The sequence below is a fragment of the Astatotilapia calliptera genome, chromosome 6 (assembly GCF_900246225.1).
Source record: "Astatotilapia calliptera chromosome 6, fAstCal1.2, whole genome shotgun sequence".
NCBI lineage: Eukaryota > Metazoa > Chordata > Actinopteri > Cichliformes > Cichlidae > Astatotilapia > Astatotilapia calliptera.
The window spans coordinates 10,062,140-10,083,059 of NC_039307.1; the positions used below are offsets into that span (position 1 = coordinate 10,062,140).

Here is a 20,920-nt window from a genome sequence, read left to right on the forward strand (position 1 = left end):
GGTGTCAACGGCACACGGACTATCCCCCTTAGCGCACACCTGACGCCGCGCTCTCCAAGCAAAAAAAAAAAAAAAAAAAAAAAATTATATATATATATATATATATATATATATATATATATATATATATATATATATATATATATATAGCTTGAAAGGAAACCTTGTTTAATCAGTGAGAGCAGGCGTTTGAAACATGCTCAACAAGTACTGAAAGAGTTCTTCTGAGGGCATTTTTGTCTTTCACAGCCTCCCCAGAGAGACAGAATCTTTTCCAAGTAGGTGGAGTTGAAACACGAATAAACTGTGACCTGAGAAAGGAAATCTGCCTTATCCGTCCTTTAGCCTTATCTTTGCCGGAGATCTATAAAAAGAAAGTTGGGTAAAAATGTTTCGTGAAATATAAGCTGTCCTTGCGTGACGTGATAGCTGGTGCACGCGCATTTATCTCTTTCAAAGTGAGTCTTTAAAGAAATTCAGGACAGTTGACGTGCAAGGACTGAGAACCTGATCGGTAAATATGAGACACTGACATGGTAAATATTTGCATAGGCAACAGTTTATCTATACTAATCGTGTAGGTTTGCATATAAAATCATCCGTGACAGACATAGGTCGCTAAAGCAGATCTTCCCTTGAGCAATCAAGGAAAGAACATTATTAAATCCCACACACGACATATCTGAAGATAGGTCTATCTTCAGATATATCGTCAGATATGTCCATCACATGACATGTCTACATGTCATGTGATGGATGCATAAAAAGAAACTGCTTTTAATAGTAGTTTTTTTTCTGGTGTTTTTGTGTGTGTTTTCTCTCATCTCCCACAAATAAACCCCACAATTTATGCACATGCACATTTTTAAAAGCTTTGATGGATCCGAACTTCCACATTCCCGTTTTATGAACTAGAAGCAGATTCTCGTCTCAAGTGCACATCTTAAACTTAGAATTAAAACGTTTAACTTTCTCAACAACAAAAAAGCCCCAAGAAAGCAAATATTTCTGCACAGTAACGATCAAACAGGCAAAATAAGTGAACAAGTGAACTGTAGGGAGGCTTCTGTAAACACACCTGACTAATAATATAACTGACCCTTAAGCAAGATGCTCAGCCAGCTCTGGTTAAAGACATCAACTAAATCACTAAAACAGACTTCAAAGTAGCTTCGAGGTACGTGCATATTTAAGACTTACATAGTGTTAAGTTCTTACATTTTTTTAAACCTTCTGCAGAAGAAATATTGTTACACAGGTGTAACTAACAAGCAAGTCTTTTCACTTTAAGCGGTGAGTTATGGCATGCAGCATACATACAGTTTTATCTGGGCGCTCTGGTTAGGTCTATGAGCAGGCTGATAGTGCAGTCATTAATACTGTTACTTTACAGCAAAATGGTCCTGTGCTCAAACCCATAGGGGACTTTTTTATTTTTCTATTTGGTTTCTCAGAAAAATGTTGCATATAAGAGTTTCACTTCCTGCTTAATTAAGTTTAGCCTGTATAGTTAGAAATAAAGCTTTCATAGGACTCTCTGCATTCATGCGAAAAACAAAGTACACCCCATGTTTCAATAGTGTGTAGATCTGCCTTTAGCAAGAATAACATGAAGGAAGTGTTTTCTGTATAAATGTATCAGTTTCTTTCTTCTTGTGGAGAAATTATGGCTCACTCTCTCTTTACAACATTCCTGCAATTCATTGAGGTTTCTGGGCATCCTTCGATGCACATCTCTCTTAAGGTTCTGCAATAGCATTTCAATTAGGCTTCAAAGTTCTTTGACATCAACATCTTCTTTTGTTTTTCAGCCATTCATAGATTTGCTGCTTTGCTTGGTGCCATTGTCCTGTTGCATGACCCAATTTGGGTCAAGCTTTAGCTGTTGGACAGATGTCCTCACATTAGACTCTAGAACAGCCCACTTTGATATACAGATATGTTTATAGTCAACTCAATGACTGACAAGTGCCCAGGTCCTGTGGCTGCAAAAGCAGCTCAGATCACCTTCTCTCCACCACCACGCTGTTATTTGGTTTTCTACAAAAGTGTACATTATGGCCAAACATTTCCACTTAGGTCTCATCTGTCCGAAGGACATTGTTCCAAAAGTCTTTAGGTTCTTTATGTTGCAACATACCTAAGAGTGACAAGGCTAAAGCACACCTGAATGTGCCAAATTAGCCATATGTTAAAACATCTTGTGTATTTAATTAGTAGCACCTGGCTCCTACTTATCCCCTCAAACAGAAGCTTACTTTCTTCCTTTCTAAATGTAAGTGTAAAGGCCAGTTTATTTCCTTTTCTGTGCAGGATAAATTGAGTATGAATTTTCAGGTATTTGCTTAGGTTTCTTAGTCATAATTTATATCCTGTTCATATTAGACTCAAAATGTGAGTTTTAAAAACAATTTATACTGCATGCTAACTATAAGTCCTGTACATGCTAGGTACAATATTTTTAGGTACAGTTTATAGCATTTTAATTAATATTAAAATGCTATAAACTGCACGCCTCAGAAAATGTAGTTTATGACACCACACAAATAAAACTTACATAATTTTTGTATTTTATTTTCTTCTTCTTAGACAAAACTTTACACAAAATATTAGTAACATGTTTTTTATTTGGTAAAAAAAAGAAAAGTATTAAAAATATTTACCCTTTAAAGGTGCTGTTATAGTGTCAAATATATTCTTATATACATGTTTTTAAATCTATCTGTATAAGTAAACACATAATATGTCTTCTTGTGCTCACTGTCTGCTGAAATCACAAACATCGGTAAAATTTAAACATTAACCTTGGTTTTCAGCCTTCTCTTTGTGGTGTGGGAAACAGATGTGGGTAGTAACTCCTTATTTATCATCTCATCTTTAAGAGCTGCTTCCTGTTTAGGTTCAGTTTTTATTTTTGAAGAGGAGGTTGGACTTGGAGACTGTGGTGATCCCGATTTAGGTCTCTTTGCTGGAGAGTTCTTGTGGGCAGATGGACAGCTGTGCTGGTTCAGACACACAGAGCAGAGAGGGTTGACGGGCAGACAAACCTGCTGTCCAAAACCCACAAGCAGCCAGTTGATCTCACTCCACAGCTCCCTGCAACAGAGAAACATCACCTGATGACTTTACAGAAGTACTACACTTTGAAACATATTTTTGTAGTAAATTAAATGATATCACTGCACTCTAAGAAGAACACACTGGTGCTGGTGTTAATATCACCATATCAATACATTTTTATAAAAGTGTCAAATTTCATGGATTGAAAATGGGTCACCATGACATCTACTGCTCTCTGGCCTGAGGATCTCTTTACTTTATAAGTGACTGCTCTCACATTTGCTAATTAAAGCTGCTTTCATCTGTTTTTTTATTAAAAGAAGATAAAGTAACTTTTAATCAAGAAATGCTGTCAAATTCTAATTAAATGAAAAAATATAATTTCCTGTTTATTATTTGTTGGGAGTCGGTCTCTCACAATATCAGATGTATAATCTATGACCAAAGAAGTGTAGTATTATATTGTCATTTCTGGTATATCGTGACATCAGAAGAATATAGTGAGATCTGCATGTTGTTGAGCACTGATTATTATTTTGCATTCTAAAAATAAATTCCCAGATTTCCACATTTTGATTTTCATTGCTTCCCACTGTCAGTCAAACGTTAAAGAGTCAACATTAACCACTGGCAGCGCTGATGTATGGTACGTATCTAAATCAATCCTGGACATCTTTATAGGTTTGTTGATCACAAGTTAATCAGGTTTCGCGGATCAGCAGTGAGTTGTCATGCTGTTACCTGGGTAACCACTCCTCAAGGGCCTTCCGTGTTTCCTCTGGGTTTTTGGTCGCCTTCCTGAGCCAGCCCAGCCTATTAGATATACGATGCACATGTGTGTCCACACCTAGACAAAAATGATCAATACAAATGAAAGCCTAGTCTCATCACAATACTTCTAAGTTGCCAGTTTATTCGGTGCACCTGAATAAATCTAATGCAATCAAACAGAAGAACCCTGCAACGCGTCGTAACTACACGATGAATATAAGGCTCATTTTTTGTTTTAAAGCTGTGTGATACCAAAGGATGTAATTTCTGAAGTTTCTCAAACGTAGTGCATACATCATTTTACAAACCAATGATTTCTCAATGCGGCAGAAACATCAAATATGACGACACATCAAAACCACTGATGTGTCTTCACTTATTAATAGAGGTAAAAATAAGGGAATTAGTAGACTGGTCAATCAAGAGAAAGGCACGAGCCCCGGCTTGGACAGTCTCAGTCGTTGTGTCCTTGGGCAAGACACTTCACACGTTGCCTACTGGTGGTGGTCAGAGGGCCCGGTGGTGCCAGTGTCCAGCAGCCTTGCCTCTGTCAGTGCGCCCCAGGGTGGCTGTGGCTACAATGTAGCTTGCCATCACCAGTGAGTGAATGGGTGGATGACTGAATGTGTAAAGCGCTTTGGGGTCCTTAGGGACTAGTAAAGCGCTATACAAATACAGGCCATTTACCATTTATTACTGTGACTCAGCTGCACTACCTTTGCGGCCCACCAGGGGGCTTCAGCCTACACTTTGGGAATCACTGATCTAGAATTTTTCTTAATCAGTTTCTGGGAGGTTAGCCAATTGTCTCTGCATGTTTAAGAGATGGAAGTCCCTACCAATGCCAGACACCTGGTCCCAGGCGATGTCCATAGCCAGGTGAGCCATTTTGGGTCCAACTCCCGGCAGACGGACCAGCCCCTCAACACTGCTTGGGATATCCCCTCCAAACTCCTTTTGTAACATGGCTGATGTCAGCTTCAGATACTTCACCTTATTCTAAAGAAGAACAGGTAAGAAACCAAGAGGACACAACAAAGAACACAGCTGAGAAACCAGGTTAATATTAATATTTAACTTTTATTTACTGAAATTTGATTAAACGTGCTAACAGCTATGGACACCATCTGTTTTACCCTCCAGAAGCCGACAGGATAGATGAGTTTTCCCAGTTTTTCATCATCTGTAGCGAGTATGTTTTCTACAGTGCAGCCGTGTGCTCTGAGCTTCTGCATAGCTGCTGCTGTCACCTGGTCCTTTGTCTGACTGGACAGCATGAGTGACACCAGCACCTGGAAACGTCTCACCTGCAGATGGAACAGAGGAATTAACAGGTTCTATTTAAGGGGACTTAAAATATCCACCCCACACCTACATGCGCAGGAGCCTCCATGTCATAGCATTTCTCTGCTCCCATGTTATCTACAGGCGCATCACGACCGCTCCTCATCTCACGAATGAATCCTAACTGTTTCCTCCAGTCGGCAGGTTCCCAGCGCTCAGTTTTCATGGGAGAAACACGTTCATCCTTCTCGTATTCCACCTTTAACTGTCTCCTCCTGCAGCTGTGTGGATACTCCGTTAAAGCTTCGGTTTTTGGTTGCACCGGTGCCTCGTGGAGGAGTTCACGACCTGAACAAGCGGAAGCATGGCACCACAGTAAGCACCATAGGTAAAAATTAAAACACAAATGATATCTAATATAATCTAATTAATCAAAGACTAGTTTTGATGTAAAAAAACCCCCAAACAAACAAAAAAAACCAAAACAAAATCACAAAAAGAAAATCACTATAAATAAGATATTTCTCCAACCAGTTCAACATCTAAAGATGTTGAATGTTGGAATAATTTCACCATCTTGGTTAAAAAACAAACAAACAAAAAACCCCTATAATCTTCGCACACTGTCTTTTTATCATTATTTTATAAAAGCAAAACATTTTCAGTCCCATTCACCTTAATTGGGTCAATGTTCATATCATGGTTCATATGGTTGCTATGACAAATTATTTACAAAATGAAAATCAAGTTGTATTTAATAAATTTTGAAACTTAACAATTAAGAACAAATGTTTATTAGGAAAAAAGTTTATTTAGGCCATAAATCAAGATAGAAGTAAAGTGGTTCTCTCACAGACTTTTATATAACTAGACTCTTTTTTTTTTTTTTTGCAGTTAGGAGTCACCCCCTGCTGGTCATCACAAAGAATGCAGGTTCTCTAATAACTAATCAGACAAGCAGATTAGCTTCATGTTTTTGTATAAACTCATTAAGACTGTCTAAAAACCCTTTAAAGAAAGAGACTTGAAATACTGAGCCCACTGTGTAAAATTTACACTTATTTCTGAACAAGCAAATTCTGTCTTTTTTTAATGACAACAGATCTCAAGCTCAGAGTAAGAGACTTCCAGAATCTTGGGGCCAATGTTGCAAACACAATCTCCTTTAGTTCACACGCTTATATGATCCACAGCCAGCAGGGCCTGATCACATGACCTCAGGGACCTGATGAACACTGGTGCTCAACTATGCAGAGCTCTAAAAGTCAAAACCAGAATCTTAAAGTGGAACGATTTTCACAGAGAGCCAGTGCAACTGAATTAGTAACGATGTGATAGTTCAGTATTGGCTCAGGGGGTTGGGAATCGCATCTGTAACCGGAAGGTCGCCGGTTCGATCCCTGGGCTCTCTGTCCTGGTCGTTGTGTCCTTGGGCAAGACACTTTACCCTACTGCCTACTGGTGTTGGCCAGAGGGGCCGATGGCGCGATATGGCAGCCTCGCTTCTGTCAGTCTGCCCCAGGGCAGCTGTGGCTACACCTGTAGCTGCCTCCACCAGTGTATGAATGTGAGAGTGAATGAATAGTGGTATTGTAAAGCGCTTTGGGTGCCTTGAAAAGCGCTATATAAATCCAATCCATTATTATTATTAGTAGCCTTAGTCAGAAGCCTTGCGGTGGAATTCTGAACTACCAACAGATGTGAGTAATAAACAACAATGAATTCTAATTCAATAATTAACTAAAAAAAAAAAAAAAAAAAAAAATCAGACCTGATGAAATAAAGGCATGAACAACAATTTCCAATTCGGAGTACAAAAACGTGTCTGCCCAAAAAAGTACATTTTTTGAATTTCATCTTGTGGAAACAAATCTTCTCGAACAGAGTTATTCGTTTCAGCCTTCAAAGAGGTGCAACAAAGAGGCTCAAAATGTTCATATAGTAGGGCAAATATTACAGAGACATGCTTCAGAGCAGGAGTGCCAAACATAAGGTCCTTGGGCCAAAATTGGCCCAGCAAACACTACAATCCAGCCCACTGGATCACTGTCGATGGCTGTACTTTTTTTTTTGTTACACTGTATGCACAGTAATAAATAAAAAAAATGATAAAAATAGGAAATTTCCTGTGAAATAACCAAATGTTTCCACTTTATTATGATTAAGGGTAGTCTGGGCAATGAGCTACCAAAGTGTAGTGTTGAAATGACTCTTCTTTTTCTATAAATGCATAGTTAAATATCTTTACACTGACAGAAAGGGTATTTTTTACTGCTCTGGCCCATTTAAGATCAAAGTGGGTTGTGTGTGGCCCAAGACGTAAAATGAGACTGACATCCCTGCTGTAGAGCGACCTTTATTAGTGTAAACAGGGTTTTGTGCAGGATAAACTGAACTCCCTGTTTATTAGCACAGACTCAGTCGCAAGTACAAAATCTGTCTCTTGAGTGTAAAGGTCAGTTTTCTCTTATGGATGCACAAAACCTTATATCCTGCACGTTCATAATTCTATTTCACCTGTTTCACCTATTTCTATTTCACATTCGCAGAACAAAAGAAACAACATCTTTCACTCTGTGCCCTGTAGTGTTCATTGATAACTCCTGCACACTGGGCGAGAAAGGTGATGACAAAGCCTGGTTTTCACCTGCCAGTCGCTTTTTTAAGATGTAAAGGTGTAACTGCAGAATTGGTAAGCAAAGCAAATCAACCTGCTCCAGAATATGCGCAAGCGCAATAGCCTTCTGCCACCAAAACAGCTCAAGTTAATTAATTTGTATCCACGTGTACCAACGTACGTGGTCAGTTTGTGTGGTTAGCGTTACCGGCTGATAAAGGAGTAGACGAAGCTCTTAGTTCTGACACGCTCTTCTCCTCCACCTCCACCTTCACTGGCACAGCGCAGACCGGGTCCTCGTTCCTCCGTCTGTTGGTGAGTTTGGTCCTGAGAGAGGCTGCAGGTGTGCGGCCAGCAGTTTGACTCGCACTCCGAGTCATAACAGACCTGTTCTCCATGAAGTAAGGAGAAGTCATTATAACACCTCGGACTACATAACAGACCCGCGCGCTGCAGCGGACGTGAAGCATTGAACTGTTGCTGAAGTTAGTTTCTCATTCGTAGTTTTTGGATCGCGGGTGGAGCTGACGAGCTGAATTCGCCTGCAAGAGGAAGAATGACATAAACACAAAGACTCGATTTTATTTTGAAGATTTAAAAAATAAATCTTCCGCTCTGTTAATAAAACAATATTTTTTTGATATATGAGATTACACTTACACTTCCTGGTGGAATTGCCAATTTACTTTTAAAATATAAAAAAAACAATAAACAAAAACCTACACGATACTCAATTGCGACTGAAAACGGGTCAGGGTTATATTATTAGTTTAACTGTAGACGTACTGAACCCCCCCCAATATAACTGTCTTATAAATAGAAGTCGACAATGATGTCGTAAGAGAGTCACTAAATAATTACATTTTATTCAGGACTGCATAATAATAATAATAATAATAATAATAATAATAATGATAACTTACAAAATCTGCTCATTTCCAAATCCATGTTTTTATTCTTAGACCATACTAAGCTTTATGTGGCTTTACATGAGTGACAAATGAAACATAATCCTTATTTATCTTATACTGGGTCTTGATAATCTTCCTTTACTCTCTTTTAAGCCAACCTTCCTCTGATTGGCTGCCCCTCACAAACAGAAGGTTTGAACAGCTGGATGGACTGAAAGAGAGTGTTTAGAGCAGTGCCTTTGACCCAAAGGTACCACTTTACCATCAGTGTGGAGCCGATCCTGTCATGGTGTCTATATTTTGATAAGTTTGAGAACCGATTATCACAGTAGGGTTAATGGAAGCTGCTAGTTGTATTCGCCAAATATTAGAGAATTTCTTGTGGTAGTCCAACTTCTGTCCTAGAAATATAGCCAGGTTCTTTTGTGTGCGTGTGTGTGTTTTTTTTTTTTTGTCCAGAGCCCAAAAATAAAAATATTTGTATTACCTTGTCCATAAGCGCCACTCACAGGACCCCTGGCCACATTGCAGCTTGTAGCGTCAAAAAGGAACCAACTTCACTAACAGCAGCACGGTAAGCTAGCTGCTAGCTTAACAGCTAAAACCGTCTTACTTTATGCTAAATTTTGACGGCTAAACACTTTTATATAGTCTATAGGAAACTTTACCTGCGCTTTACTTCTTTGTAGATGTTATGCTTTCCCGCTTGTGCCACAACACAAAAACTCATACTGCTAACAAACGGACTAGCATACTTCGTATTTAGTCTGCCCTTAAAAAATACATTTCCCGCGAGGCAGTGCGGCAAACGTGTTTTTGTAGGAAGTCCCACTGTCAGAGCATTAGTGTGTCATCCGGTTGAGGAGTAGGGGTTCTGGGAGCGAGCCTTCGGCTGCTAAGACAGAGTTAAATCAATGCACAGAAGCGGGCGGCTCGGCTGGCTGCAATCTGACGAAGCAGCGACTGAATGAAACCAAAACCGACTCAACTTCACTGAGGTGAGATGAGAGGGGGAGAAGGTGGCCGGGGGTAGGAGGGGCAGTGCCACAACAGAGAAATGCTAGCTTATTACAACCACTGTGAACCGAAGCTGAGAGGGTTTAGCAACGCCACACTACGTTTGTGCTGATATGAAGTGTTTAGGCTGACTTGTATCCGCAGATATATCAACTCTGGTTCGAGCCTACCTTGCACCGTTGCTGCTGCTGCTGTTGTTGTTGTTGTTGCTGCTGGTGTTGGACTGAAACAGACCAGCCGTTGTCCGTCTGCTCACCTCCCCTCCCCTCTATCTCTGTCAAGTCCACATGACAGCAAATTCTTTAAACGTGCCCCATGGGTTTACATATTTACAGGCTGCAGTGTCAAACTTTACTCCTGCTTAAACAGTGGCTTGTAGTGCTATGTGGACCCACCTGTAATGTCATAAACTTGTTGCTCAAGTTTATTTTGCTGTTGTATGGTCTAAGCTCACATGCACAGTACAATAATATGCAACCCTTTAAAGAAATATAAAACACACTTCATTACAGATATGGACATGGATAAACTGGAGTCGTTTAGCAATCTCTTATTATCAGCTTCTCCACCTGCTAAGCACAGACTTCATATAAGCTAAAAATAAGTCTTTTTGGCCTTTTGACCTCACTTGTGTTTTTAACCTTGTGCTAACAGGTGAAAATCCACTGTTTAACCCATGTATTAACCTTCATTTTACTTTCCAAGATGGACTTTTTCACTTGAAATATGACTTGACTTAATACACCTCATTATATCTGGTCTGAACAGTTTCCAGAGCCCAGCTCCAGCTTAGACAGTTTAAAAATATGCTGACAGGTTACTGTTGGTAATCTACTGGTTGTGAAGTTATGGCCCAGTGCTGATTTTTAAAATAACTATTTGTTATATGTATTTTTGGTGTTACCATTTTTGTGGCGAGGAAGCAAAAATAAGTTATTAATAGGGAATAACTGAAATGTTTAAGCTTATTTTTTTAGGTTTTCATCAGAGGACTGTAGAACAGTTTGCCGGCACAAAGCTGACAGGACAGATGGACAGTGCCATGTGTAAATCTGTACTAATTCTCAATGTATATACAGTCACGTGAAAGGGTTATCACACGACTCTACAGACTCATGTGAGTAGTAAGTATATATAATTTTTCAGTAGCTAGTAAAGCCACTCTTAAAGTCCTTCTACAGCATTTCAACTGGGCTGAGGTCTGGACTTGCAGCACTTTAATTCTTTTCTTTTTCAGCCATTTTTTGTTTGGTAGATTTACAGGTGTATTTGGACTCATTGTCTTTTTGCATGACCCAATTTGGGCCAAGCTTCTGCTGTCAGTTAGATGGCCTCAAGATTGCCTCTAGAATACTTTGAGCCAACCATGAACTTCTCTGTACACCAAAGAGTGACAGGTGTCCAGGTCTCATAGCTGCAAAACAAGCACAAATCATCAGCTGTCCACCACTGTGCTGACAGGTGGTGTTAAGTACTAATATGCTATGTTTGTTTTGTTTTTGTTTTTTTCCAACATGTGCATGGGTGTACATTATGGCCAAACAGCTCCACTTTAGTCTCATCTGTTCAAGAAATGCTATGATTTGTACTGATGCTACTTTGCAAAGCTAAACTGTGCTCCCATGTTCTTTTTGTCCCATGCATGTTGTTTACCTCAACTGTAATTTCTATACCTGGCAATACATTAAATCTATTGAAGGAAGGTTTACACATTTCCATAATAATATTAGTTAGGTGGAGGTGGGGGGGTGGCATTTATGTTATCAGCAGTGAATGACATATGAATCCACATTTAGAATCCACAGGAAATGATTAACTAATAAGCTTAAAGGGGGGAAAAAAGGTGTGACTTGCTCTGTGTCTGGTTCCGTGACAGGCAGCTGCCAGTCCCTCGCCTGTATTGTGCATCACCCTTTCAGGCTGGGCCATGAATAAACAACCAAGCAAGGAGAGTCTCAAGGACAAGGTGAAGGGGATCTTTGGGCTCGGTACACAGCGTCCTCCGAACAAACAGAGTGACACTAAACCCTCCGAGTTTATCATTACGGCTGACATCATCAAGGTCTGCAGAAGCGACTGAGTGTCTGTGCATGTTCACTGAATGTCTCCCATTCTTTTCCCAGCATATCTTCCATTGTTTGACGTATTTTTTTGCTTTGGTGCGTTTCAGGAGCTCCACCCAGATTGCGGTCTGAGCAACCGTGTTCGCACTATGAACCACATCTGTGAGCTTGCCAAAATGAAAAAGTTTGAGGAGGTGAGTCTGCTGACTGCGGTCCATTTTTGTCGTTGTTTGGTGAACAGTACGCAGTCTTCTTTATTTGTTAAAATCTGAGTGTATATGTTGTTCAGCATGCAGTGGAGGCTGTATGGAAAAATGTGGAAGACATGCTGACTCCAGAGCAGCCACCAGAGGCCAGACATGCTGTCCTGCAGCTGCTCAGGGCCATTATACAGGGGCAGGTATAAAAACACAACATACACACAGACACATGCAAAAAGCTTCTGTATGTTTTTTGTTTTTAAAAAAAAGTCTTTTTGTGTGAAGGGTGAGCGACTCGGCCCTCTGAGAGCCTACTTTTTCAAGGTAATCAGAGACTACCAGCCGTGCAATGAAGACCTTTCTGACAGACTGGAGGTGTTTAAGGCTTTAACAGAGAATGGAAAGGATATCACATACCTGGAAGAGGACATAGGTAAAAACAGACTAATCCTCTTTCTTTATCAGTTGCAATATTTGTGTTTGTGCATTTAAAAAAAACAAATCTGGAAAATAAATATAAGGAATTCTGAATAAAGCAAAACATCAGCTTTGAAGTAACCACTATTAATCACTGATAAATTTCTGGCTGTGTCACACCTCAGCTGATTAGGTTCAACTCGTGTTCACTGTTCCCTTTTTGTGCATTGACTCTATTGATATTATGTAATACAACAGTTTGCTTTCTTTTTTTTAATCAGTTGTTTTTCATTTCGGGTACAATGATGACAATGTTTTTTTTAAAAATTCTAATAATAGCTCTTTTTTCCGCACACAATACCCTCAACTGTTTCTTTCAGGATTTATTTTTTTTTCAAAGGTGGTAGGGAAACCTTTCATAGGACAAATACCCACATCCAAGATAGTTTGATCCCAGTATTATCTGAGAAATGTGACATCATATATTCAGCCTTATTTGAGCTACTTTTTTAGTAGTATTTTTAACTGTTGTGTTTATACTACTGTGAATAGTTTTATTTGCCATAGTGTATTGACCTGCATTAATACTTTTCACATGAATTTTTTTTTTCTTTCTATGTTATTTGCTTTCCTCTCTCAGCACGCTTTGTCCTCCTGTGGATGGATATAGGCCTTACATCTGACTTTCTCCATGTTCTTGTTAATCTGGTGAAATTCAATAGCTGCTACTTGGACCAAAATGTTTCCATCATGGTCCAGTGAGTCAGAGAAATCCACACACACACACACACACACACACACACAATGATTCTCTCTTACTCAGCAATTGGTCTCAGTGTCTCTTTTTCCTACTCGTTCTTCTGTGCTCTCTGCAGGAAAATTTGCCTGCTGTGCAACAGAACGACGTCTTCGACTGATATTGAGGTTGGTATTTCAAATTACTTGACAGTTAAAGGTTTTTACACACTGGACAGCAAACATTTGTGCAAACATTTTGCATGTTAAAAATATTTTTGGGGACTTTTTTTTTTTTCCAGTTGCAAATAAACACATCTGACCGCTTAAACCCACTGCATTTGGCAAGATGGACACTTGTAGCATGGAAATGGTGAAAGAGTACTGTTTTACCTAAGAGACACAGTTTGATGCTATTCAAGATCAATTTACTCCTGAAAGTATTTCTCTGCCTCCTCAGACGTGTTTCCAAGTGTGCCAACAAAAGCTCAAACTGCCCCACTGACATCCTGAAATATGTAGAAAAGCGGTCGTGATACTGTTTTAATCTCTGGAGCAAAACATTCAAATTTCCTTGTTGCTGCTCAGTTTCTTCTTTTTCTGGTTTAGAAACATTAGGATCAACATTGATGCCAATTTCACTTTATTTATTTTTTCGTCAGTCTTTTGGGTTTTTTGTTTTTTGTTTTTTTTGCAGTTTGAGGAGGAATTTTTCACAAAAACTTTGCAACAGTTTTTCTTTTGCAACACCCTCAGTGTGTAATGGCCTTTGCACGACATGTTTATGATTCCTCTTCAAAAGAAGGTGCAGTTTTTGTTTAGTAAATACATAACAGGCCCTTCACGAACCTGCAGGTTTAAGAAAAATTACTGAATAACTGTCCAGTGTCCATATATTTATTATATGTGAAAACTCTGTACGCCAAAGCTAGAGATGGTTTTAATCTGATGTATTAAAGTAAATGTTTTTGAGTAAATCACAATCATTAGCTTCAGTTAAACCTACCATTTAGACAAACCCTACCATATTTTTTGATTTGTGAACCTCAGACTGTTTTGTAGCGCTGGTGGTCACTAGTATTTCCAACCTTTGTATTTTTCCAGGTGGCTCTGCAAGTGCTCGATGCAGTTGTGTGTTACAACTGCCTGCCCTCCGACTCTTTAACCGTTTTCATAATCACACTCTGCCGTACGGTCAACGTCAAAGAGTTTTGCGAGTCCTGTTGGAAGGTGAGGCAAGAACACACCTGCATATATACAATTCTGCCTCTTGTTTGAAGTCTATGATTTGAAGGGACATAATTCATAACTGTGTCCTCCTCTGTGCCGTTTGTTGTCCCTACGCTTTGTTTTGCTCTCTGGTTCTTCAGTTAATGAGAAAGGTTTTGGGGACTCACCTCGGCCATAGTGCAATTTACACCATGTGTCGCATTATGGAGGAAAGGTATTATTGGTTAAATATACAATATTTCTGACTTTGTGTGAATGAGCATATATAAGTTTGGAGGTATGGTGCAGTTCTTCTTTGATCTGTCCCTCCACCAGGGTGTATATGGAGGATGCACCGTTGTTAAGAGGAGCAGTTTTCTTTGTTGGAATGGCGCTTTGGGGCGCACACAGACTGCCTGCACTCAAAAATACACCGACGCTTGTTCTGCCATCTTTCTACAAGGTAACTCACATAAATATACATGCAGTTTTGCAATGAGATTATAATACTGAGGGTCAAGTCCACATCTCATAATCAAAAATTTAACTGATAGGATTTTATGGTGGTAAGCCTCTCTTGCACACTGGAGTTCTTAATGTTTTATAAGGACTTATTATACTTTTACTTATTTTCTGCTCCCCTGGTCTTAAATCTGTGAAATGTCATTCAGAGCAAATTTCCTTAAAAAGGATGGGAATTTATAAGAATTTGCTCATTGAGTTCTCACTGGGTCCACTTTGAGAGTGACCACCATTGCTGTGCAGCGTATCAAAGACATTACATTCATGCAAATTAATTGCATGCTGTGAGTCAAATGTATGCTCATGTTGGAGGTATTTCCCATTTTTGTTGTGATCAAGGTTGGAGCATTACTAAAAAAAAGATTTCACAGAACACTTTTTTGTAATGCAGTATGGTACTTAATTACCCCAAAGAGAAAGTAATTCATTATACTCCTATATTACTTTCATGTTACTCTGTAAAATAGCTGAAACACACTCTCATAATTACTATTTAACTATATAAACCTGAGGCTTCAGCCCCAAACACCAACACAAATCCCTATCCTAATAAGGACTCACATTTGATCTTTCTCTTACTATTTAGGTATCTAACTTGGTGTTAGCATGGTGTTTGGCTAGCTTAGTGTTAGCATGCTGCGGTCTCTGTAGATGCTTGCAATGAGCCAAAATTGTGCTACCAGCATAATACTGCAGTTTCTGTCTCTGATGCAGTTTCCACTTTACTATCATGTCCTCGTCATTTTGTGCAATAAAACGAATGTTCATATCCATGCTGTAGACTGTGCCACCATCTTCCACCTCCGACCCGCAAACAAATTGGCTGATTGTAGTGCAAGTGGAACCGATAAGTGGGCTCGATAGGCAAGCAGACTAACAGTTCCAGGGAACTGGGCTACTCGGAACTTGTTGTGTACAAGAACTTGTTCTTGATTCCCATCGCTAGTCGTTCTTGTGGTCATTTCAAGCACAGGGCTCTGTCTGTGAGCACAGCAACCCCACTCACATGGTTTTCAAATGTTTTTGATTGCAAGGAGGAGCCAGTAAGTAGAAAATTGGCTTAAAGAAGTGGTTTTAAATTCGGGATAATATTCCACTTTGTGGCTTTATTATTGTTAAGAATTCATTAAAAAAAAAAAATCAAAGAATTATGAAACTTTTTTTGTGCTTCTGGATTGAATGAGGCCTAAAATTGCTTGTTTTAGACAGCGGACAAAAGAGGAGCTGCAAAAAGGTCCATTGTAAGATAAATGAGGATAATTTTGACACAAAGATGCTCTAATATAGAATAGCTTTGCTTTGCATCAAAAATATGGAGCTGGAAATCTGCACAATAGGGTGAAAAGAACAGACTGTCTGACTTCCAAACCCGTGGCATAGATTTTCACTTTTGTGTTCAAAGTCATACAGATATTTTCTTTCATGCAGGATGTAGTCAAACTTTAAGTTGTTGCCATGTGTTTAGATCAAACCTGAGGTTGAAAGATTATACGGGGGTAAAATGACTGCACTTGATATGATGACTGTGCTGAATAAGTGACTTTTATTTCTGTCCCTCAGGCCATGTCATGTGCCAACGAGGTGGTCTCCTACGAAATTGTTCTTTCAATAACAAGACTCATCAAAAAGTACGGTAAAGAGCTACAAGTGGTCACATGGGACATCCTACTCGGCATCATAGAGCGACTGTTGCAACAGATTCAGGTTCTTGAAAATATATTTCACTTGTGATTGACCATGCTTCATAGTGTAGTAGTTAACACCTTTGTTGTTGTTGTTTGATTCCAGCTGGAGACCCAAATCCCATTTGGGCTTGTTTTAGGAAGGACTTTTTCCAAATTAAATATGCAGAGCTGTAGTTTTTAATTTTTATGTTTTTATCTGGTTGAGTATACAGAATAAAAAGTAATGGTTCTAGCTTGACCAAGTGGTGTGCCTCTTGTTTTCACAGACAATAGGCAGTGCGGAACTAAAGGCCATTGTTTATGAACTGTTGACCACCGTGGAAGAGCTTTATGAACAAAACGGTTACCACGGCTCCACTGAGAAGTTTTTCAGCCTGGTGGAGAAATGTGCTGATAAAAGACCAGTTAGTGCTTTGATTATCTTCTGTCCTCCTCCAACTTTTGTTGTAATTTAGACCTCTTACACTGCGTTGCCCCCCCCCCCACTAATCTGAATCTTATCTTTTGCAGGATGCATCAGTGCTGACACTTATCTCCTACAGGGCTCAGTCTATCCAGCCTGCTAAAGAAGGCTGGATTCAGAGCCTTCACCGGCTCATGGAGAAATTCTTCAGGTAGGACACACACACTGACACACGTATATATCTCAGGGAGGTTATAGTATTATCCTTGTGATGTTCGATCTCGTTCTTGTTCTATCTCTGAAGTATCTTAATCTCCGCTGTCCCTTTCTGTTATCTCACCCTTTTGCTCTGTGAAAGGAACGAGACTCGCAGTGTGATAAGAATCAAAGTGCTTCATATCCTGTCCTTCGTTCTCAGTACCAACCGGCAGCTCTATGAGGTCTGTGCTCTCTCATACACGCTCACATCAGAAACCTGTGTAATTCCAGTCCGCTGTCCAGACTGAAAAGCTTCTGGTGCATTTCTCTTGCCATAGTTCCAATTTTTACTGAAGAAGATATTTCGATAGTAGCAAGCACCACTCAGATGCTGACATACTTCTGAGCCTCCCAAAATTTATTTACATGCAATTTATTTTTGAAACGGAGCTTGTACAAATGTGTCAAACATTTGTACAAGCTCCGTTTATGATTTTCAAAAAAATCATACTTTTCCTTTTTGTGTTCTTTGCTTATTTTCTATTTTTTCTCCAGGATGAGTTGATTGAAATGGTGGTGATTCCCCAGCTCAGTGGGATTGCTGAAGACCGGGACTTGGCAGTTAGAAAACAGGCTACTCAGCTATTAGTAGACCTCGCTGAGGGCTGCAACACGCACCACTTCACCAGCCTGCTGGACATCATTGAACGGGTACAAAAAGAGTACATGCAATCACACAAAACCGCCCCATTTCTGTCACAATGTCATTACTTCTCTCCATTTTATAATTATTTTTTAGGTGTCTAGCCGCTCTCTGGTGTGTTCAGGGCCCCTAGAGGTTTCTGAGAGAGACCCCACAGCAGAGTCTCCTATGGAGGACGTCAGGACTGCTATTCTGGGCCTGCTTGAAATCCTGCAGGTATACATAAAAGTAGTAGATGTGAAGAGTTGTGGGTGAGTTAAAATAGAATATTAAGACATAGTTTCTTCCACAGTGACTTATCACAATGTAGGGCATCAAATGACATCAATCAATGGAGAAATCCCCCTCCCCCCAGAACAGTTCAATACACATTAAAATGGACTAAAATTGGCTTTGTTGACTGCTGTCAGACTGTAAATGTCATTTTATTTGGCGACATTTTACCATTAAGAGCTCAAAGATCTCTTTATGGCACAAAACGCTGAGAATATAACAAGCAAAGAAAATGTAATTCACAAACAAAAAATTGGACAATTAATTTGTCCAAATTAACCAAACCCAAAACAGTTTTTGTTATGTTGCCTCACTGCGTCTTTGCATTGCTGTCATGCTGCAGTGACTGTACTCTGACCTGGTTATCTGACACATACCTATCGACTGCCCTCTCCGGCCTAAAAATGTATTAAAGGAAAACTTTTTTTTTTCCAACTAGTGCTAGCTGCTGCTTACGTAACTTAAAAAAATCCTCTTAATGAAATGAGTTAGCAGCTAAAACTTTTAATGATGGAAAGACTAAACTAATGCTTAATGTCGCAAGCTTAACAGACCTGCCTGTCAGCTTCTCAGGTGTCATCCAGTTTTATTAATATAAATCGAATGTAAATTGATGTATATACCTGGACAGCAAAACATGATTTATCTACGGACTAATACAAATGTTGTATTTTCTTAAACAAAGTTGATTTACAATAAAAATCGATCCTTGGAACAATGTGTGAAGTTTATAAAATCTTAAACATAATCGCTCAGACTCAAGACTTGCTTCTTGTTCTGGCCCGGCAGTTATTAATCCCATAATTAAGCTCTAATCATTAACTGTTGATGACGATAGATTTCAGCCTTCTTGGTGACCACTCTGCAAAGTCTGTAATTATGTTGTGTCTGTAATTACTGTTTTGTAATGTTGGATATTTTTGCCAGTGTGGTGTCATGTGCTTGCATTTCATGATACTTAGCCAACTGTTAGGTACATGGTAAGGGTCATGAGATCGAAGAAAAAAAACAAAACAAACTATTAGAAGTGAACTATTTATAGTGTGTTAAATTGATATGAAATGTTGCATGCTGCCTAAGACTTTCATTAAGCTAGCAAAACTAAGATTATCAAGGTTTATCAAATAAACTAAATATTTATTATATTTTACCTGGTGATAACATGTTATCCTTTTTCTTCTGACAGAGCAAACTTTACAGTCTGCCAGCCAGCCATGCGAGTCGTGTTTATGAGTTGCTTATCAGCCACCTGCAGCTTCATTACAAGAACAAGTACTGTTCAACTATCGCCTCCACTATTAGACTAAAGGTAGGTGATCTGTCACTGCTCAAATGTTTTTACCTCTTATTACATCATTTCTTTGTTGATTCCTCCTTTTTCTTCTCAGGTGTTTGACTTCTTCCTCATGATGCGTGCAGACTCTCTTCACCGTCTTGGGGTCCCAAACAAAGATGGTGTCATGAGATTCAGCCCTTATTGCTACTGTGATATAGGGTGAGAACACAAACATTTCCTTTACTAAAGGTATTGAGCTTACTGACAGCTCTCTAACATTGTGTCACTTGCTTTTGTTCTTGTTGTTTTTCAGGGAACCAGAGAAACGTGTTGGTGAAAAGAAGCCAGCAGGTTCAACCTCTCCTCCTGCTGGCAGCCCTGCTCCTCCTGCTGCTCCTCCCAGTTCAGCAGCCTCAACACGCTCAGCCTACCTTTCCTATTCGCCTGCCTTCAGTGTCCTCCTGCAGTGCCTCAAGATGGTACACACAATAATTATTGTATCAAACAGCATTGCACAGTTCATATATACGTTCTGTGGTTAAACAGTTGGCCTCATGCCTAGTTTTGTATCTTTATTCTTAGACTCAACTAGAGTTGCTATACATTTTAAGTTCAGAGTAATCCTTAGATATCTTACACTGGGGCTAGATGCACCCCCCTGGAACAAGCCCATTTAGCTCGTCTTTTTAAGTCAGGTTTCTTTTCTGATTGGCAGACAGTATTGAATTCATATCAGAATTAAATCATAGGCATTGCAGCTGTTAGAATGCAGAAGCAGTGACCGATAATTGCAGTGACTTCCCTTTTATCTGTAAAAGGTTCGGATATGATTTATCTCTCTTACAGGAGACGGATTGGAAGGTGCTGAAGCTGGTTCTTGACAAGCTGCCATGGATGCTGCAGTACAAAGTGTTGCTGCTCACATCACCATGCAACTTAGATCAGCTGTGTTCTACACTCTGCTGCATGGTAGCCTGACTTTATGCACATAAATACAGATCCATACACTGGATATTATGTTGTGAGTGAATTCAATCTTTATTGATCTCTTCTGCGTGTGTAGGTGACAGATCGTCTCATCTCAGAGCGATTGAAAAAGACTCCAGAGGGGTTTTCTCGCACAGATGTTCAGCTGGCAGTGATTCCCGTTCTTACAGCAATTACCTCCTACCACAACTACTTGGAGCAGTCAAGACAGGTACAAAGACTAGTCTGCAGAAATCAAACACCTTCTGTGCTATTTCTCACAGGATACTATGATAAGTTTTATGCTAGCATCTACAAAACAACTTTAGGCTATGTTGAGAAAACTAGGTTGGAACCAGGTTGCTTGTCTTCACATGCAGCAAACAACAGGATGTACTCTGCTTTAGATAGAAATAACATGGTTTTGTTGAGAGTACCGGAAAAGGCAGGACATGAAACCCACTTTCTTGCTGTGAATGATCAGATTAGCTTAATCATATACCAGACAGACTTTGCATTACAGAACTGGCAAATTACATGTGCAGCCTGACTATGTTGTACATTTGCATTCTATTACTGTTAGAACTCATATTTAAACAAAATTCATGCA

At 39.5% G+C, this 20,920-nt stretch overlaps 2 protein-coding genes across 7 annotated transcripts in view; one reads left to right on the forward strand and one right to left on the reverse strand.

Moving 5' to 3' along the window:
- Window positions 1–2,558: 2,558 nt before the first annotated feature.
- Window positions 2,559–9,406, reverse strand: nthl1 (nth-like DNA glycosylase 1). Of its 2 annotated transcripts, none has more exons than XM_026170203.1 (7): window positions 9,312–9,406; window positions 7,941–8,274; window positions 5,207–5,463; window positions 4,968–5,138; window positions 4,671–4,830; window positions 3,802–3,907; window positions 2,559–3,096 (listed from the first exon to the last, which is right to left on the reverse strand). In XM_026170203.1, the coding sequence occupies exons 2-7, from the start codon at window positions 8,200–8,202 to the stop codon at window positions 2,793–2,795; spliced, it is 1,260 nt and encodes a 419-aa protein (XP_026025988.1). In that variant the 5' UTR covers window positions 8,203–8,274; window positions 9,312–9,406; the 3' UTR covers window positions 2,559–2,792. The 2 variants fall into 2 exon arrangements, with proteins under 2 accessions (XP_026025988.1, XP_026025987.1); XM_026170202.1 differs by lacking the exon at window positions 9,312–9,406 and adding an exon at window positions 9,131–9,187.
- The window catches only part of tsc2 (TSC complex subunit 2), a 32,980-nt gene continuing 20,045 nt past the window's right edge, over window positions 7,986–20,920 (forward strand). For 2 of the 5 annotated variants that reach the window (XM_026170196.1, XM_026170200.1), the window contains exons 1-21: window positions 9,488–9,641; window positions 11,537–11,722; window positions 11,831–11,917; window positions 12,013–12,123; window positions 12,209–12,356; window positions 12,981–13,098; window positions 13,216–13,264; window positions 14,180–14,305; window positions 14,446–14,519; window positions 14,621–14,747; window positions 16,367–16,510; window positions 16,758–16,895; window positions 17,002–17,105; window positions 17,253–17,334; window positions 17,648–17,803; window positions 17,892–18,011; window positions 19,255–19,377; window positions 19,457–19,563; window positions 19,658–19,823; window positions 20,191–20,313; window positions 20,408–20,542. In XM_026170196.1, coding sequence (XP_026025981.1) covers window positions 11,588–11,722; window positions 11,831–11,917; window positions 12,013–12,123; window positions 12,209–12,356; window positions 12,981–13,098; window positions 13,216–13,264; window positions 14,180–14,305; window positions 14,446–14,519; window positions 14,621–14,747; window positions 16,367–16,510; window positions 16,758–16,895; window positions 17,002–17,105; window positions 17,253–17,334; window positions 17,648–17,803; window positions 17,892–18,011; window positions 19,255–19,377; window positions 19,457–19,563; window positions 19,658–19,823; window positions 20,191–20,313; window positions 20,408–20,542 — 2,373 coding nt within the window. In that variant the 5' untranslated portion in view covers window positions 9,488–9,641; window positions 11,537–11,587. Of the gene's footprint in view, window positions 8,048–9,157; window positions 9,218–9,487; window positions 9,642–10,637; window positions 10,778–11,536; window positions 11,723–11,830; window positions 11,918–12,012; window positions 12,124–12,208; window positions 12,357–12,980; window positions 13,099–13,215; window positions 13,265–14,179; window positions 14,306–14,445; window positions 14,520–14,620; window positions 14,748–16,366; window positions 16,511–16,757; window positions 16,896–17,001; window positions 17,106–17,252; window positions 17,335–17,647; window positions 17,804–17,891; window positions 18,012–19,254; window positions 19,378–19,456; window positions 19,564–19,657; window positions 19,824–20,190; window positions 20,314–20,407; window positions 20,543–20,920 lie in introns of those variants that run through there. The other 3 variants (XM_026170197.1, XM_026170198.1, XM_026170199.1) reach the window with 3 other exon arrangements.

Bases quoted from the DNA above. Each gene is read 5' to 3' on its own strand.
- nthl1 (XM_026170203.1), bottom strand. From the start codon at position 8,202: ATGCTTCACGTCCGCTGCAGCGCGCGGGTCTGTTATGTAGTCCGAGGT. The intron at 4,831-4,967 runs GTAAAACAGATG...GTTCTTCTTTAG, and splicing joins ATCCTGTCGGCTTCTGGAGG to AATAAGGTGAAGTATCTGAA. The intron at 3,908-4,670 runs GTAGGGACTTCC...ATTTTTGTCTAG, and splicing joins GGACCAGGTGTCTGGCATTG to GTGTGGACACACATGTGCAT.